Below are 12,921 nucleotides of genomic sequence, written 5' to 3'. Positions count from 1 at the left end.
TGCCTCACTCGCGTGTGTTATTACACCATCACTATGACAGAAAAAAAATATACATTGGCAGGTTTTTCCCCTGCAAACACTTCATTAATCTTAACCGGAACTAAACGCAGCAGCTTTGACCAACAGAAAAAAACAAACAAGCAAGCAAAGAACAAAACTATGAAAGAAGAGGGAGGGCAGAGACTAGAGAAACTGAAGCTGTGTCAAGATTAGCAATATTGAGAAAACAAACCACATATATTAAAATAACTTATTCTGTCACAAGACCATTATTCCTGTGGAAAGAGAGTGCAGGCTTGAAAGAACCACAGAGTTATAGTATGTGTTTTCTGAAATACAACAATACTGTCATACAACAGATCAAAACACTGTTAGAGTGATGTCTACTGCTGCCAGCCTTGCCACAGGACTGCTATGGCTAATGCAGGCTTATGCCTTCACACAAGCTAACACATGAATCTCCTCATCTCTCACCCTTGTGCAATACAATGTCTTAAACTCTTGGCTTTGCTGATCATTGCAGCTGTGAGGAATCTTTCTGCTGCTATGCATAAGATTTTTTCCTGAAATGACACTGCGTTGCTCCAGAAAGTTTTGATACAAGACCAGGACACAGTGACCTGAAACAAGCAGCACTTCTTTGTCTCACCAAAAGTATATATTCTGCTAAGGGCTCTCACGCATTGGCCTTGCACCAAAGGAGATTAAAAAGAAGGTTAACGTGCAGTTAGCAAAGTACTAACACTGCATTACAGGGTGGCCTTCCTTTAAGTGCAGGGAAAAAAAGAACCACCCACCAAGGTGCCCTCTCTCCCACTGAGCAGGACAGCAGCTGACCTGCCATTTGTTCACCTTGGGGTGAACATGCAGGTGGGTTAATGACTGATATGAACACCAAACTGCTAGAAGTTTACTATCTTGCTACACAGTACCTGCTTATTAGCAGAGATTTCTAGTGTTCTTGCCTACATCTTCCAGTTGTCTTGACTGCATAAAAAAGTTTGTGTTTTAACACAGCTTCACATATATCCTTTTACGACTGACATATAAAAGGTGTAAAACTCCTATTTCTGAACACAATAATTGGCCCTTGGAGTAAGAGTCAAGATTGCTCTACAGAGGCAAACAGCATGGAAGCCTTCAGGGAGTTAAGCACCAACTGAGCAAAGGTTGTAAGTCCTAGAAACACCTATTCCTTTAGATATATATATATTTAGGCACCTCACAGTCTGAACCCATATGTGGGAAAGGCTTAAGAGTTGTCTAGTACGTGTTTTTCCTTGTTTCTGGAGAGAGAAGAGCAATTTCCCTGCCGTACATACAGTCAGCAGACAGGAAGCCCTTGCAACAAAAGCAATTCCCAACGTAAAGATCTAATCTGTTCAACCAAGGCTTTTGTGCTGGCCTATGCAAACACACATCTTTAGAGCTGGAAAAAAAACCCATAAACCTTTGATCAAATAGCATTGGTTGTAACATCTTTTTTTTTTAAAAAAAGCACAAGGTGTGTTTATCACCCCAAAAGGCACAGAAGCAGTTACTACGTGAATTATTCTCTTGACAGGGTATCAGCGATGGCAGCAAGTCCTGACTATACACACCTGTAACACAGCTTCACAAGAGAAGTTCAACAAACAACACATACTCCCCACGTTTGGACAGCAATACTGAATAATACTATGAGCACCAAAGGAGGGGAAGACCTCCAGCCGGGATGGGCACGACGTGAGGAGACCAGCCCTCAGGGTTCCGCCGCCCCGCCGCGGGATCTGGGGTCATTTCGCCCCTCTGCGGCTGCTCCTTCCCTCTCGAGGTGCTGGCTACCCTGTTTTCTTTATAAAATAAGAGAGCTTCAGACGTATTCCACACCTACCACAGTTCCAGGAGGGAAGCAGCTTCTCAGGGAGAAGAGTCAGCTCTGAGGCAGCCGCTTTCCTCCCGGGGCTGTCAGGCAGCAGCCACCCGCAGCTGCTGCCGCTCAGATACTCTTCACAGAAAATAAAAAAACCCACCACCACCAACACAAAAATACCCAGCATTTGTTGCACTGCCACCCCAGACACCTGCAGCCGGCCCGGGGCTCTGAGGCTGCCAGCCCTTCATCCTTTTACCCACCGATTCGGGGGGGATCCACCCCTCTCTCGGAAAATTCCATCCCCTGCCTTGTTGCCGCTGCTCTCCGGGACTCGCACGGTCAATCAAAACATCACCCAACCCCTGGTTCTATACACCAAGGTGATACAACCCATAGTTCTATCTACCTGATATGGCCGTCAGCACTTAGCATCACATAACAAGGTATAACTTCCAACATGAACCATTCTAGAACAGAACGTAACTACAAACGTTTAACAAACGTGGCAGCTTAACTCTCAATTACATACATGCACATTCGAGCAGCAAATTAATTTCATCATTCACCTATAACAAACTCCCCCCTTTTTCTTTTTATACTCTTTAATTTGCTTATCAAATCTTGAGACAGCTTCCTTGGCAGCTTCAAAAACGAAGCACTCTCTGCTTCAGTTAGTTGGTCACAGTCTCTATCCGGCTCCCAGTGAAGGCTACAAGCTTCATTAGTCAGATTATAGGTGCTGTTAAGTCCTATAGCTTCATAAAAGGGGGTCTTATATCATAACATGACCAACGAGAGAAGGTAACATCAGGCTTTGTGTGGCTGATATGATATGCTGCTTGAACCAGTTTCCACAGCAAATCACTGTCCTCATCTTCTACAGTGGTAACCCTCAAGGTGGTTTCTATAGGGCCTAAAGCAGTTGGTGTAGTAGTTACCTTATCCTTTAAGGTCTATAGCTGTTTCTTTCGTTCTCTCTTTTCACCCTTTTAGAATTTTATTGGGACCTATAGGTTGCTGATCTATAATTACCTTCTTCTGGATAAAAACTTAAGCCTCCCCTATCTGTCCCAGGTTCACAATATCTAATTCCCCAAGTTTTCCCTAATAGCCACCCTGGATCTTCTAACTGCACGATACTGAGGGTTATGTTATGACAGTTACTAATTCTTATTTTCACCCTTCCTGATCCCCACCTCACACTCCGCTTTCCCCTCTGCCTTTTGTCACCTTCAGATCGGGGCAGGGGACAACCCTTTTGTGCCCATTCAGTTTTTAAAAACCTATCTCTGTGTGGAGGAGTCCAGGAGGAGGCAAAGGTAACACATTCCCAGTATGAACAATGATATTGATCGGGACTATTACAATACCCCTTTCCTGGATATGAAGCTGGACATGGATAATAGGGGATCTGGTGCAAGCAGGGTTGTATGGGTACTAAGTCACAGAGTGAGGCAACGAAGCTGGGAAGACCCACTGGGATATTTCATCTAATTAGGTAAGAATCCTCCCACCTCGCAAGGATCCATTCATAAGGTTGATGAGGATTACTTCCCTGTACACCAAGTATAAAAATAAGCCAAGCTCTCGTTTCACATTCACATTTTGTTTTGCCTCTTATCACCACGGGAGCGAACACAGCTCTTCTCATCAGGCCCAGCACTATTAACCTCCACACTTCTACCCCTCTGCCTCCTTCGTCTACTCCTTTGCAGGGAGCAACGAGGTATATTTTCTTCTTGGCAGCAGTGGCATTCTTCAGGAGTTCCTGGCACCTTGCTATTATGATTTCTTTCCCTGCTCGGCTCCTTATGGTGGCATTTAAGAGGTTCCCTTAAATTTATTGCGATTCCTGATACTCCAGGCCTCTCCCAATTTCCCTGTTCCACTCCTCCTCAGTAACGTCCTGCAAGTTTGCAAAGATTACTTGCTTTCCACACAACTGCTTAATAATTCTGGTCCACCCCTCTCTCGGAAAATTCCGTCCCCTGCGTTGCTGCCGCTGCTCTCCGGGACTCGCAGGGTCAATCAAAACGTCACCCAACCCCTGTTTCTATACACCAAGGTGATACAACCCATAGTTCTATCTACCTGATATGGCCATCAGCACTTAGCATCACATAACAAGGTATAACTTCCAACATGAACCATTATAGAACAGAACATAACTACAAACGTTTAACAAACGTGGCAGCTTAACCCTCAGTTACATACATTCACATTCGAGCAGCAAATTAATTTCATCATTCACCTATAACAAACTCCCCCCTTTTTCTTTTTATACTCTTTAATTTGCTTATCAAATCTTGAGACAGCTTCCTTGGCAGCTTCAAAAACGAAGCACTCTCTGCTTCAGTTAGTTGGTCACAGTCTCTATCCGGCTCCCAGTGAAGGCTACGAGCTTAACCCTCAATTACAAACATTCACATTTGAGCAGCAGATTAATTTCATGATTCACCTATAACAATTTATAACCAAAACAGGTGTACAAAGATAGAACTGCAGTACCAGCCACCGATCAGGTGAGGGTTGTTATGGCAAAGGGAGGCAATTCAGGATGGGTCGCAGTTGCCCCCACTGGGGTGTGCCTGTGCCTGGGGAGGGAGTTCTGGAGAGAGAGAGAAAAGCAGGGAGGATCCGCGGATGGGGTTGTGAAAGCAGCAGAGGTGAGGGCTTCGAGGCTGGAGGGGGACAGGTGTTAGAAATGTAGTGTTTGTTTCCTGAGGGATCCGTTTGGGCCTGTTGGTGTGACAAATGCTTCACACAACAGGTATGCAAGGTGCGAGCAGCAGCAGCACGTGGCAGCAAACAGGCTCCTTGGGGCGGCGGTCCCGCTGGGCTTGGCACTGCCCTCGGCTTCAGGCAGGGCTCTCAGCTCTTTGCTCTTCAAAGAGCAGTAGGATTTCAGCCTTTCTGCTGCCCCTGGGATCCCACAAAGGCCTGGCAGGCTGCAGCACACCAGGGTGCCCAGAGCTACTGGCAGTTCCTGTCTCCTCTCTCACAGAGGCAGAAGCCCCCCCGGGCTGCCTGGTGACTTCTCGAGGTCAGGGTGAGTTCCAGGTGCCCGATGCATTATCCCATCTGCACACCAACCCTGGCCCAGCCTGGCTTGAGTCCTGGGGCAGGACAGACCAGCCCCAGGCTGGGGGGATAGATCCCTTCAGCAAGGAGCCAGTGTCTTGGGTCTTGGTGGTTCCAGGTGCCAGAGGCACCATGTTGGGGTGGTGTCCATTTAGTCCTCCTTATATGTCAAAATGGTTTGATGGGACACACATCTTTTTTGTGGTAAGCAGCAGGACCCTTACACCCCCCGACACAGCTGGGAGCCCTGGGCACGGGGAAGGTCCTTCCTCCATCCGTCCTGTCCTGTCAAGCAGCATCCAGCAGAGCACGGGGCTTGCTGCAGAGGTAAGGCCGGGCCTGGGAGCAGCTGGAGCCCCTGAGCTCCCTGTCAGTCAGGAACAGACACCGCTCTGCACCCACCACCCTGGTCCTGAAAGAAGCAGCACAGGCTCCGCTGGCCCCCTCGGCTTCGGGCTGGCCCCTCGGGCAGCAGCAGGGCACAAGGGCCAGCCCCAGCAGACACGGCCCCCCCAAGCCCCTGCCCCCCCAGGACGGGCTCCCCAGGGCCCTGGCTCCCAGCAGGACCCACCTCAGGGTGCAGTTGCTGCCGTCCAGCCACTGCAGGCGCTCGCCCCGTCTCAGCAGCCCCAGCCAGTGATCAACGCGGGCACTGAGGAGCTGCAGAAACTCCTGGCCAGCAGAGAGACAAGCCAGCAGCCAGGAGCTGCTGCCAGCCCCACGCCAGGCACCAGCCCAGCCCCAGCATCCCCCCAGCAGCCCCTCACTCACCATTTCCCCCTCCGTCTTGGGCATGGCCAGCGAGGCCCCGCGCAAGGAGCACTGCTCCCAGCTCCAGCCCCAGCTCCCCTCCGCCCCCGCCAGCTCCGAGCGGTAGTAGCAGACGTTGCGGTACCCGACCCAGTCCTCAGCACAGCCCAGCACCGGAGCCACGCTCCCCCCGCGTCCTCCTGCTGGAGACGGAAGGGACAAGAGGGCAGAAGGCGAGAGGATTCTGCTCCGCTGGGAGCAGGGGACACAGCTCCGAGGGGCAGGGAAGGAGGCGGCCCCGGGCTCCCCCCACGGGCATCCCCGACCTGCTGCCAGGGCCCTCCAGGGAGCAGACAGCCCAGGGCTGAGCAGCTGAACCACGGCAGGCCCGGGGGGTCCCTGCTCCTCCCCACGACCCCCGCGACAGGGCACAGCCACAGCAGGGGAAGGGGCCGCGTCCAGCCCGGGCTGCCGGGGGCACACACAGCTCTGGGCACGGGGGCCCTGCTCCCACCAGGCTGCTCTTGCCTTACCCGAGGGGACAGCAACAGCCACCGCCAGAGCCACGAGCACAGCCAGGACACACCAGCGGTGGGTTTGGCACCACCTGCCTGCGGGAAGAAAAACATCCTGTCCACGGGGGACATGGCCCCAGGAACAGCCTTGGCGGCCCCCGGGGGTGGCTCTGTACTCACCCAGAGGTCTGCAGCCCCTGCTGCCTCTATTCCCTGGCACCTCCATGCCCAGGGGCTCCCCTCCGTCCTGGGGACCTAAGGCCTGCTCCAGTTCTCCTGCCTGGCAAGAAGTCCAGAGCCGTGTCCCCACCATCCCAAGTGCCAGCAGAGCCTGTTCCAAGCCAAGCTCGGGTGCAGTTTCACCACCACAGCCGCTCTCCTCGACCTGGGGATTGCAGAGCACATCCTGATGATCCAGCAGAGCCCGTAAAAAAAAAAAAAATAAAAGCAGCAGCAGGCGGCGTGAAAAAGGGGGAAAAGAGGACGGGGACTTTCCCGCTCCGGCCGGGCGGGGGATGCGGGCAGGGGAGCCGGGGCAGCAGCGGCAGCGCGACCGGAGCACGTAGAGCGGCCCCGAGGGGCGCGGGGCTCAGAACGGGACCCCGAGCAGCTCCTCACCTGCCCAGCCCCGCGTTTCCACCTTCCCCCCCGCACCCGCTGCTCGGGTCCCCCGGGCAGGGAGGTTGAGGAACCGCAGGGACTGCCCGGAGCCCCGAGCCCGGCCACGGCTCCAGGGCACCGAACGGCCGCTCCTCCGCCAGCAGCGGCGGGGAGGAAAGCGGGGCCCGCCCGGCTCCCTTTCCCGCAGCCCCCTCCTGCCCGCAGCCCCGCAAGGCGCGGCCGAGCCCCGCACCAGCCGCGGCCGCTCCCGAGCCCCCTGCCGGGACACGGCGACGGGAGACACCGACCCTGCCAGCTCTGAGCCACCCCCCGGGCCCTCCCGTCTCTTCAAGGCTGCGGGGATTGTTGGCGGAGCTCCCGGGGGCGCCGGGCACCCACAGCCTCACCCGCTCCCCGGCACAGCCCGGGGCTGATGTCCCCCCGGGGAGGAAAGCGGGGCCCGCCCGGCTCCCTTCCCCGCAGCCGCCTCCTGCCCGCAGCCCTGGCCCCTGCTCCTCTCCTGATCTTGTCACTGGCAGTGACTGGATAGAAGGGGGTGACCCCGTCCGTCGAGCAGGGACAGTCAGCGAACAGCTATCTGGGAGCAGAGAAGCCATGGCAAAAAGTGGCCCTGCTGATGGGTGGGGCAGGTGACGCCCAGTCCCGTGGAGCTTTCCCTGCTGCTCCAGGCTCAGCCCCATTGCCCAGAGTGTCCCACTTTTCCATGACATCATTTCTCCCCCATCCTTAGCTTCCCTGACTTCTCCTCTCCCCAGGAAGAGCACAGATCATCTTGGCACCAGCAAAGCTGTCATAAATGTAGCACTTTTCTAACTCCTACCCAGGATTCTCCCCAAAAGTGGATTTTTTTCTAAGTATTCTCAATTTTCCATCTGTTTTTGAGTGGCTTCTCAGCCCCGTTCCCCAGAATCACTTCCCAGGGCTTTCCCACCAGCACGTTCCATCGTCCAACCACTCTTCTAGTCCCTGACCTAGTGCTCCCCTGCCGCCGCTTCAGGCCGTTCCCTCTGGGCTGTGCTTATTCCCCGCGAGAAGAGCCCCCCGCCAGCTCCCTGCAGCACCTCGACATTGCAGCGCCCGGCCGGACCCGCCGCCCACGCGCGGACTTTTCCAGCCGGCTCCGGGGCCGGAACGGGACCCGGCCTGAGCCCTCCGCTCCCCCCCGGCGCCCCGGGGCCGGCGGCTCCGCACTCCCCCCTCCCTGCCCCGAGCTCGGTTCCCCCGCCCGGCAGCGAGAGAAGCGCCCACGGACGGAGCGGAGCCCCGAGCCCACGAGCAGCCGCTCCTCCGGCGGCACAAAAGGGGTCGCGGGGAGGAAAGCGGGGCCCGCCCGGCTCCGACAACGCAGCCCCCTCCTGCCCGCAGCCCCGCGGCCGCTCCCGCCGGGAACGAGCAGCTCCGGCCCCAGCACCTCAGCAGCAGCCCCCACCCACTGGCATCCAGAAACAACCGCTTCTATCCGGACTTGAATCCAAGGCCATAAGTTCTTCCAAGAGCATGAATCAGAACTGGAAAGAGATTCCAAACCTGCTGTCATCTGCTACTAACTGCTCTGTGATCTCTTTATGTCACAACGAGGATTCCCTCTGCTGCTAATTGCTACCAGCAGGCCTTGCTTAACCCATCACGGCTTTTAAGGATTCGTGTTCAGGTTTTTTAAACATTCTCTTCAGAGACCTGCTGCTCTGCTCGCTCTTACCCAGACACCTCTTCAGCAGGGTGTGCTGCTAATTAGCATGTGCTGCTAAAATGTCATTATTGTGCAACACCTGGGTCCCGCCTTCCCTGCCCTGAGGAAAAGGGCAAGATCACTGTGGGAAACTGTTCTTTTCTTCCCCACATCAGTCTAAACAAAATGCCTTTTCAGCCAGCAAAGGCCTCTCCTGATTATCCCCAGCTAAGGGACTAAACCAGACTTGCTTCTCAAGGACAACTGGACCCAAAACAACAGCTGTGGCCCGGGACAGAAAGGATGGGCGACAAGCCACCCTGTGCCCCTGGTGTCACCGCCCTAACGTGGGGCTGATGGACGCTCGTTGGGTCTGGACAGTGACACTGACTGGACAGGTGGGTCAGGGGGTATCAAAGGGGCGAGGGCAGCAGGTGGGCCCTTCCCTCCTCCCTGAGGCCCGTTCGGACCTTTCTGCCTGGGACACCCCCCTGCTGCGGACACTGGTGCTGGGACCCTGCCTGCCTGCCTGCCCCGGGTCCAGCCTGAGCCTCAGCGCCGAGCGTGCCGGGGTCCCGAGCCCTGGGGTCGGGGCCGGAGCCCCCTCCCCGTGTTGCTGCCGCTGGAGGGGAAACCAGCGGCCGCTGCACCCGCTGCCGAGAGGCTGCCCCTCCGACACCACGGACCTGCCGGCCTGCCCTCTGGCCACCGACCGACGCTGGACAAGCCGCTGGAGGGTAACATCACCTCACACACACACACATTCCTTTCCTCACACTCGCCAGCAGCGGCGGGGAGGAAAGCGGGGCCCGCCCGGCTCCCTTTCCCGCAGCCCCCTCCTGCCCGCAGCCCCGCAACGCGCGGCCGAGCCCCGCACCAGCCGCGGCCGCTCCCGAGCCCCCTGCCGGGACACGGCGACGGGAGACACCGACCCTGCCAGCTCTGAGCCACCCCCCGGGCCCTCCCGTCTCTTCAAGGCTGCGGGGATCGTTGGCGGAGCTCCCGGGGGGGCGGGGGCGCCGGGCACCCACAGAATCACCCGCTTCCCGGCACAGCCCGGGGCTGATGTCCCCCCGGGGAGGAAAGCGGGGCCTGCCCGGCTCCGACAACGCAGCCCCCTCCTGCCCGCAGCCCCGCGGCCGCTCCCGCCGGGAACGAGCAGCTCCGGCCCCAGCACCTCAGGAGCAGCCCCCACCCACAGGCACCCACCGCCCACGGGTCGTGTCCGGGCTTGAATCCCAGACCGCAAGTTCCTCCGAGAGCAAGAGCCAGCGCTGCCAGGGGCTGCCGGATACTGGAGTTGGGAGCATCGTGACTCACTCCTTTGGGAACTCCTTATGAGTCACGATGAGGGCTCCTCCCTCTGCTGCTAATTGCTGCCAGCAGGTCTTGCTTAATTCATCAGGGCTTTTAAGGATTCGTGTCCAAGATTTTTCAACTTTCCCTCCAGAGACCTGCTGCTCTGCTCGCTCTTACCCGGGCACCTCTTCGGCAGGGTGTGCAGCTAATCAGAACCCCCGCTAATGTGTCTTTATTGTGCAACACCTGGGTCCCGCCTTCCCTGCCCCGAGGGAAGGGGCAAGATCACCCTGTGCTCTTTCCCATTCCCCAGGAGCTTTTCCTGCTGCTCCAGGCTCAGCCCCATTGCCCAGAGTGTCCCACTTTTCCATGACATCATTTCTCCCCCATCCTGAGCATCCCCGACTTCTCCTCCCCCCAGGGAGAGCACAGATCATCTTGGCACCAACAAAGCTGTCATAAATGTAGCACTTTTCTCCCTCCTGCCCCAGATTCCCCCCAAAAGTGGATTTTTTTCTAAGTATTCTCAATTTTCCGTATGTTTTTGAGTGACTTCTCAGCCCCGTTCCCCAGAATCACTTCCCAGGGCTTTCCCACCAGCCTCATCCCTGGCCCAAGCCTGGTCAGAAGCAGCCCCAGTGATGCTGCTGGAGGATCTCAGAGCCATGAAAGTGTTTTTCACCCCATGACAATTCTTTGTTCTCCTCTGCGCATCCCTCGAGGATGATCTTTTGGGGTGCAGGTTTCAGTGCTTTTGACCTGCTGGTGGCTTCAGCCCAGGGCTTGTTCTGCTCCCAAACACCCCCACCGAAGTCAGTCCCGCCCCGACCCCCCGCGGCTCCCTTCTTATACACACGTTAGCATGCAAGTGAGGATGGGGATGGGGGGTGTCGCGATCTGCGACCTCTTCTGTTTCCTTTTTGGAGTGATTTGAGCTGCTCGGGTCTGCCGGGAGCTCCGCAGGCAGCGCTCGCCTCTCCCGGAGGAGCAGGGAACTTGGGCACTGACTGTTCGCGTGAGACCCTTGTCCAGTGCTCACTAATGCCTCTAATAACAGCAGCTGAATCCCAATTAGAATTTACAAACACAGGGTTTATTGAGGTGAAAAGTCAAACAATTTGGGGCAGGAGGCTCCAAGAGGGTAATCCAAAGACATAGGAGCTGTGAAATGTCCTTAAAACACCAAATACCAACCACTTACATATGTTCTGATGTTTAAATATAAATGCACCTTATCATTTACACACTTACATATGTCCTAATGCTTATTTATAAATTCACCTTATCATTTACACACTCAGATTAACTCTTATTATCTAGGAGGGGAAGAGGAAGGAGGGATGTGCCTGACACCTGCCCCATATAGGGTGGTGGTTTGTGTGGAGGTGTCAGGCAGGAGCACCTTAGGGAGGGAATGATCCCAAAATGTGATCCCCTACTTTATTCCTGAGATGGTCTGGGTGTTGTGAGAAATGTTTGTGGCACCAGCAAACAGGCCCAAACGGATCCCTCAGCCAAGCAGGTTATTGACACTCTTGCCAGAATGGGTGACCTAAACAAGCAGGCACACCCAGAGTCAGGTGAATAACGGTTTCTATTCCCTATTCCCAAGGTTCCCTCCCCTGTTTCCCCCCTGGCTGGGCATTCCAGGGTTTACAACCTATCCCACGCTTCTAATGATCCCATAAGTTTCCTGCCCCTGTTCACACATTCCATTCTAGCAGGTCACTTTTCCCCTTTTAAGGTATATATTTCTGAGCTTTCTTGGTGTCATCCTTCCCCGAGGAGCAAGACAGAAGGGGCTTTGTTGGGTCTGATCTTGGCCATAAATCCTGCTCCGTGTTGGGATCCCCCAGGTGGAGCCCAATTCAGTCCCTCAGCTGCTTGGCCCGTAAAACCCCCCTCAGGTGTCATTGGAATGGGCAGAGATCTCACTTCTCTTCACCAAACTCTTACATTCCTAACACTAGGGTATAGTTAAAAACAACCAAACCCAACACTGTGCTTCTAGCACTAGGGTGCAAAACCAACACTGCATTGCATTTCTAACAGTATTTCTATATTGGGTGCAGATGACTTCCCCTGCAACCCTTTCTTAGAACCCACGGGTGGCAGGAAGAAGTCTCAGCACAGGTGGTTGGCAGCAGGCAGGGACCTCAGGAGAGCAGGGACCTCGGGTGAGCAGGGACCTCTAGTGAGCAGGGACCTCAGGAGAGCAGGGACCTCAGGTGAGCAGGGACCTCTAGTGAGCAGGGACCTCAGGTGAGCAGGGACCTCGGGTGAGCAGGGACCTCGGGTGAGCAGGGACCTCAGGTGAGCAGGGACCTCTAGTGAGCAGGGACCTCGGGTGAGCAGGGACCTCAGGTGAGCAGGGACCTCTAGTGAGCAGGGACCTCGGGTGAGCAGGGACCTCAGGTGAGCAGGGACCTCTAGTGAGCAGGGACCTCAGGTGAGCAGGGACCTCAGGTGAGCAGGGCCCCCCAAGGAGCAGGCCAACCCCCAAAAGCCGAGCAGCAGCAGCTTCAGTGTCCGTCCAGAGAGCAGCAGCAAGCAGCAAGCCAGCAGCCTCTTGATGGCTCTCTGTTGTCCCTGCTTGGCCAGCCTCTTGTTCCTGGACCTTCCCTGCCAATCAGCCAGGGACTTCCCTCCCACCCTGCTGCACTGTTCCTGGGCAGGCTGCTGTTCCCAACGCTGCTGGGGTTTTCCAGCCCCTGCTCCAATCTGGCAGCTGGTTACCTCCCTCATGGAGTCTGAGTCCTTGTTTTCTGGCAGGGGAGGCAGGAGAGTCTTCACAGCGCCTGCTGGAGCAGCCAGCTGTGAGTCAGTGATGCCTGCTGAGCTAAAGGGCTCATTCTGTTCGTGTGAGGAAAGGCCTGGGCCTGCACAGGGGGTGATGCCCCCTCCTCCGGCTCAGAACAGGGTGGCTTCTTTCTGGCAGATCCACTGCAGCCCCACGGTGCAGCTTTCAGAGCTGATCCTCCCCCCCTCAGCACCCCACAGGTTTTGTCTCCTCCACCCTCGGGGCTCAGCGGGAACCTGGGGGGTGCAGGAGGGACCCCCGTGTCACAGCTGAGACAGGCAGGGTGTCTGAGGAGCCAGAGCCTCCAGAAAAGCCCCCCCAGACCCTCCTC

General features: G+C 55.9%; 1 protein-coding gene across 1 annotated transcript; it reads right to left on the bottom strand.

Moving 5' to 3' along the window:
- Window positions 1-3,824: 3,824 nt before the first annotated feature.
- On the bottom strand, window positions 3,825-9,776 carry LOC127390400 (C-type lectin domain family 2 member B-like). The gene is made up of 6 exons (XM_051631985.1): window positions 9,701-9,776; window positions 6,382-6,586; window positions 6,220-6,297; window positions 5,708-5,889; window positions 5,508-5,608; window positions 3,825-5,348 (listed from the first exon to the last, which is right to left on the bottom strand). Exons 2-6 carry the CDS (start codon window positions 6,512-6,514, stop codon window positions 5,225-5,227), a joined length of 618 nt encoding a protein of 205 aa, XP_051487945.1. The 5' UTR covers window positions 6,515-6,586; window positions 9,701-9,776; the 3' UTR covers window positions 3,825-5,224.
- Between the last annotated feature and the right edge of the window lie 3,145 nt (window positions 9,777-12,921).

The sequence above is a fragment of the Apus apus genome, chromosome 14 (genome assembly GCF_020740795.1).
Source record: "Apus apus isolate bApuApu2 chromosome 14, bApuApu2.pri.cur, whole genome shotgun sequence".
Classification (NCBI taxonomy): domain Eukaryota; kingdom Metazoa; phylum Chordata; class Aves; order Apodiformes; family Apodidae; genus Apus; species Apus apus.
The sequence above is the reverse complement of the archived record's forward strand: the minus strand, read 5'-3'. Positions and strand labels throughout refer to the sequence as shown.

Excerpts from the sequence above, each read along its gene's own strand:
- LOC127390400 (XM_051631985.1), bottom strand. The coding sequence starts at position 6,514 with ATGGTGGGGACACGGCTCTGGACTTCTTGCCAGGCAGGAGAACTGGAG. Across the intron at positions 5,609-5,707 it reads CCAAGACGGAGGGGGAAATG|GAGTTTCTGCAGCTCCTCAG; the intron begins GTGAGTGAGGGG and ends TCTGCTGGCCAG. Across the intron at positions 5,349-5,507 it reads GGCAGCAACTGCACCCTGAG|GACCAGGGTGGTGGGTGCAG; the intron begins GTGGGTCCTGCT and ends TGCTTCTTTCAG.